The sequence below is a fragment of the Mesitornis unicolor genome, unplaced genomic scaffold (genome assembly GCF_000695765.1).
Source record: "Mesitornis unicolor isolate BGI_N332 unplaced genomic scaffold, ASM69576v1 scaffold15662, whole genome shotgun sequence".
NCBI classification, from domain to species: domain Eukaryota; kingdom Metazoa; phylum Chordata; class Aves; order Mesitornithiformes; family Mesitornithidae; genus Mesitornis; species Mesitornis unicolor.
This window is the reverse complement of record NW_010168648.1, coordinates 1-6,035: the sequence shown is the minus strand read 5'-3', so window position 1 is coordinate 6,035 and position 6,035 is coordinate 1. Positions and strand designations below refer to the sequence as shown.

The following is a 6,035-nucleotide window of genomic DNA, read 5'->3' as shown; positions in this document are numbered from 1 at the left end:
GTCGGAAAGCGGCGGGGGGAGCCGAGGCCCCCTGAGGGCAAAGTCTTCCCTAGCGCCCGGAGTGCCGAGGGTCCTCAGAGGCTTCTCCTGAGGGCATTTCTCGTGTCTTTGGCGTAGGATGGTGGTAACACTTCAGAGCAGCATCGCTTGGTGCGAATCAAGATGTGCCAGAGGAAGGTTAGATTGAATATGAGGGGAAATTTCTTCACTGAAAGAGTGGCCAAGCACTGGCAGGGGCTGCCCAGGGCAGTGGTGGAGTCCCCATCCCTGCAGGGGTTCACAAACCGTGTGGATGTGGCACTTGGGGACATGGTTTAGTGGCCATGGTGGGGCTGGGTTGACAATTGGCCTGGATGATCTTGGAGTCTCTACCATCCTCAGTGTCTCTGTGATTGTATGAAATGCTTGAAACCAACACAAAAATGCGTCTGACACCTCTTCGCCTTAACTTACATTATTCATGCATGATTTAATGGAAATGGTGATTTTTTTTGTTTTCATCCGACACAAGTTTGAAATGAATTCAACATTTATACAGTGCATTGATTTAAATGGTTTTTTGTTTGTTTTTTTTTTCCTCACTAAAGGTGCTTTTGTGTTTCAAGCAGTTCTAAAACAATGCAGTTGGATTGGCATGTTGTGAAATTACATACATGGGTGTCTTCTGAAATTTCCCTTTTAAAGTAGCGTATAGTGATACTGCATCCACTGCCTATGCTAAAGTGACTTGGTTTGTATTCTTTTGCGGTTAATTTGTCATTTCACTTATTCTATAGGAGCACTCTGCAACATGCTCCAGATGAAGTTAATTTAAAATTTTGTGTTGCAAAAACATGCATTTGGAGAAAAAGATCAGAACATTATGTAGTCAAGGTTCTTTGAACACATCAGTCACGTGCATAGGACGTGATGTGAGTTTTGGTTTTTTTTGAGTGCTGATTTTTCTGGTTTGATATTACAAATCTCTTCTTCCAGGCGTGAACTGTAAAACTGGCTGCCACCCAGAGAATGGATTTTGTGAATTTCCCAGCGAATGCAGGTAAAAAGATCTGTCAGACAGGGCTATTAGCGCAGGAGCGGACAGCTTCAATAATTTATAGCCCTTGTAAAATAGACAGAAGCTGAAATGATTTGCCCTCTGAAAATACAGGACCGTAATGAAACTACACTCCATTAGGATGTAGTAACTGGAATCATAGAGCATAGACATCTGGGTGTCTATATAGTCTAAAATAGTCTGCTTTTTTCAGTAAGAAAAGTCTTCACATTGATCAGCACTTATTTATTTCGTTTTCTCACGGAATGAAATGGGTTTCTTGACATAAACTACTTGTAGTATCCCAGAAGTGTTCATGGCACCTTTGTGTTCAGATGAGCCACACGGTCCAATTTTGTACCCACAAACTTATCTATTGCGCCTCATAAAAGGGGAACGTCCTTGTAATGATGGTTCTTAAAAGTAAACTCTGTCTCTGTCTTGCCTTTTCTCTCTTTCAGGTGCCAGCCCGGTTGGCAGGGTGCTCTCTGTAACCAGTGTGTCCCTTTTCCGGGGTGCGTGCACGGCGGCTGTGCCAAGCCCTGGCAGTGCATCTGCGAGGAGGGCTGGGTCGGCAGCCTCTGTGACACAGGTTCGCACATCCTTGCCTGTCCTTCACAGCAAGGGAGGTGAAACAGCCCCATCTGGTGCTGGATATATGGGAAAGGCCTTCTGGATAACTGCTTTTAACAGGTTGAATGTTAGCGCCAGATAATGAGGGGATTCAAGGCAGCGACACATAAACCTGAAACTTAAAATAATTTAGGCAGAAGCTTGCAGTATCTTTTGCAATTGGGCTTATATTCTAACAAAGCAAAAACTCATCATTCTGTTTTAAACATTTATTAAGGCCAACAAATAACTGCTCCTTTATTGTCCTATAAGCCCTTTCTATAAAAATACAAGCTGCCTTGTATATGTTAAATAATTGGAAATATTATATATATAAATATACCTTGGGTGTGATTGTAGGTTGAGAGAGGTTTTCCTTCCCCTCTGCTCTGCCCTGCTCACACCACAGCTGCAATATTGGGTCCAGTGCTGGGCCCTCAGGTCAAGAAGGACAGGAACTGCTTGAAAGAGTCCAGCAGGGCCACAAAGATGAGGTGCAAAGAGATGCTGGAGGGAGGGGAGCATCTCCTGCTGAGGAGCGGCTGAGGGAGCTGGGGCTCTTGAGCTTGGAGCAGAGGAGCCTGAGGGGTGCCCTCATTCCTGGGGATCCATTGGGAAAGGGCAGTGTCAGGAGGAAGGAGCCAGGCTGTGCTCTTGGATGGCCAATGCCAGGACAAGGGGCAATGGTCCCAAGCTGAAGCACAGGAGGTTCAAGCTGAAGAGGAGGACAAATTTTGTGAGTGTGAAGGTGGTAGAGCATGGCCCAGGCTGCCCAGAGAGGTAGTGGAGTCTCCTTCTCTGGAGACATTCAAAACCCACCTGGACATATTCCTGTGTGACCCAGTCTGGGTGATCCTGCTCTGGCAGGGGGATTGGACTGGGTGATGTTTCGAGGTGCCTTCCAACTCCTAATATTCTGTGATTCTGTGATTTACCTAGCACATTATGTATGCTAGTTTCTTAATGCGTCTTGAAAAGGAATGCATTGTGCTAATTCCTTCCTTTACTTAGCCCAGTGATGATTCAGTGGAGTAGCATTAGTATAACCAAGGTCTGCCTGAACAGGCTGCCACTTCCCTCTCGGATCTGAGGGATAAGCACAGCTCTTGTGTGCGCTCTCTCAGCATTTGCCAGTCAGAATGAGCCAGCTTAGCAGAAGCGAGCCAAAAAATTGGCCTTGGCTGAGCTGCTTTATTTTGGCTGACACAGGCAAATGTTCAGCCAAATGGATCTGAGGGTGCCAAAACCGTGTGTGCACCCCAGAGCGATCGCCTGCTTGGCCCATGTAGCTGCAGCTGGAAGAGGACGAGTGTCCAGGGCCTCAGTATCTTTCCATATCTTTCAGGCTTTTGTTGTTATACAGCCTATATAATTTATAGAGCATGCATGTGTTCTGCCAATGAACACCCAAAACGGTGATTTACAATGACACAGTTTGAGCTGGATAGGATTTTCAAGATGACTAAAAGGTTCAGAGGATTTTGGGTGGTTCGCATCCTTGCAGTGACATGGAGCTTGCTGCAAGGTATTCGGGGGACTCATTTAGCTCATTTCATCAGGGTTTTCTGCCCATACGCTCGGTTTTATCACTTGTCAATGACTCCAAAGGACCAGATTTTCAAAGGCACCAACTTCACGTCTAAAGATTCCTGTAAATTAAGTTTTTCAAGCTAGGCATAGTTTTAAAAGCCGTGCCCAGCTGAATTTCTAAGTACTAATATATCTTTGCAATTCTGAGCCTTGCAACATTTTCCTCTTGCAAATGATACTTAGAACACAAAGCAATGCTTTGGAAACTGTACCCATATCTTTATGGAAAAATATTATTTCAATACGTATTAAGGTAGTTCTATAATACCAAAAAAGGTGTCCCTTGCTTAAGTTCAGAAACTGCTATTTCTCTCAACACTCAGAGACATCTCAGAGTCTTCTTTGCCAATTTGAATCTAGATGCCCATGAAGAGCTGCCAGGAATATTTAGCCAAAAAGAAATAACCATTTATTCATCAGAAATTGCCAGTCTTTCATCTCAGTGGATTTACATACTCTAAATGCACTGCTTTGCCACAAGGGATCAAAAGAAGGGTCCTCCTTTTGTTGCTGCTGAAAGGTTGCTACAAATTGTTATCTTGACTTCATAAAGCACCAAAACCTCAAGTGGGTTAATTGCTCAGCCACTGATCTCTGCCAAAAAGTCGGTGTGGGTTTCCTACTGTATAAAGTCATTACAGACTGCTATAACTCACTAACGGGTACCACTAGAGGAAACTTGATCAGGTTAGGAAAAAGGAAGGCTTTTGAAGGCCCCTGCTCTTTTGGTGACTGCTGGCATTTACACATGCTTTAATTAATTAATTTGTTGCTGGTATGATTGCAGCCATTCATAATACATGTGTCAATGTACCATCCTTTGAATTCTCATCTCAGACTCCATTATCACCTGAAGCTGGCCTTTTAAGAGGTAAACTAGAGAAAACAGAGACAATGAGCTATTTGGGGCTATTTATGTATTTATATTTTAAAAGCATATGGTCCTATGAGCTTTTAAGTTGTGTTCTTGAATCGCTGACACAAATTACTGACAGTAATGTGTGTGTGCGTATGTATATATAAATATACACATACCTATGCATATATGCATTTCAGAGAGTTTCCTTGCTCCTGCATCAGAGTTCATGCTTTATTAGCTGCCACACAACATTCAAGGTTATTTTGGTCCTTGTGAAAATTGGAGCTTACACTCTAAGTGTACACAAAGTGGGCTAATATGTTAAAAAATAGAGCCTCTTATCCAGGGAAGATTATATTTGAAAGCTAAGGCTGTTGAGACTTTGTGCTATGGTTAAAATTTTGCAGTACCTCACGGTATCACCTAACTTTGATGTTAATGTTGTGGGGTGCAAAATATAAATGCCCTTAAATCTCTTTTAATCTTCTTAGGAAGTGTATGTGTGCACACGCGTGTGCATCAGAGAACTTGCAGTCAGCACTTCTCTGCAGCTGCTCCGTCAGTTGACCAAAATATGCACTTGTTTGTTTATTTATTTTTAATTATTTTTAAAAATTCAGTAATCGTTCGAGTGGGAAGTGGCTCAGCGGGGAAATTGTAAAGAAGATGAGATGTGTGACTTGGGGTCCAGACGTCATACAGCTCTCTCTTTCGGAACAGTTATGTAAGGGTTGAATGCAGCCCAGCCAACAAATGACATTTTAAGAGATTTTTGTAGCTTGCTGATCTCTGTTATTATGAAATGTTTGTTCATATGCACGTAATGACAGGCTCTCGGGCAGGGAGTGAGGAGAATTCCCTGTTCCTGATCACTTTATCAGAATTCTGCTCATGAAGAAGCCAAGGTTGTGTAAGGATGGCTGGACTGCCTAGCTCCTTCTCCCCTGCAAATATTTTATTGATAATATTACTTATTTATAGACTGGAGCAATGTGAACGTCTTTTACAAGTGGGAGCTAGGAAGAGACAAACAAGCTGAAAGTGCGTGCAGCAGTTGAACAATTTCTGTTTTAACAGAGGGAGGAATAAATCAGAATTTACAAAATGCAGGATGAAGGACTATTAAAGCTATATTACTGATTCTTTCTCATTAGGTTAATTAAACCCTGGGTTTTGTTGTTTGCTTCTTTGTTTTTAATAGATATTCACCCATGCTCTGCAAAGCCCTGCACCAACAACTCAACATGCATAGAGACTGGTGATGGAGGATACATTTGTCTGTGTGCCATGGGATTTACAGGAAAGAACTGCCATCTCAAAAAAGGACCCTGCATTATTAATGGGTAAATATTGATTTCTGACATGAATTTACAAAGCACATTCCTACAGAGTATTATTGAGAAGTCCTTGCTAAGTGGAAGTGTCTCTGTGCTAAAGTATTTAATGCTTCTGCTAGTTGCTGATATTTTTATCAAACTTTACAAATCTGATCTGTTCCTATTGTAAAGATTTACAGTTTATCAGCATGAGTTTGTGTACATAATTTGAGTACTAAAAGTGATAATTTGCACATTTTCTTGTGGTGAATTTATGCCTTACCATGATTTTTTGTAAACAAGCTTGAAGTAACCTCCCAGCCTGTGTTCTCACCTCTAATGAGAGATAATTGAAGCATTTGGTTGGAAAAGACCTTTAAGATCATCAGGTCCAACCATAACCTGTCCACCACTAAACTATGTCTCTCCCTCCAGGAGGGACTCCACCACTGCCCTGGGCAGCCCCTTCCAGTGCTTGACCACTCTTTCAGTGAAGACATTTCCCCTCAGATTCATTCTAACCCTCCCCTGGCACAACTTGAGGCCATTTCCTCTCATCCCATCGCTTGTTCCTGGGGAGAAAAGACCAATCCCCCCCCTTGCTACCCCCTCCTTTCAGGAG

At 42.7% G+C, this 6,035-nt stretch overlaps 1 protein-coding gene across 1 annotated transcript; it reads left to right on the top strand.

The window, feature by feature from the left end:
* Window positions 1-975: 975 nt before the first annotated feature.
* On the top strand, window positions 976-5,440 carry LOC104536481 (protein delta homolog 1-like; the record flags this gene model as incomplete). Its single annotated transcript, XM_010179098.1, has 3 exons — window positions 976-1,039; window positions 1,498-1,628; window positions 5,299-5,440. Coding segments are annotated over 3 exons (337 nt in total), but the record flags the coding sequence as incomplete, so codon positions are not given.
* Window positions 5,441-6,035: the final 595 nt, after the last annotated feature.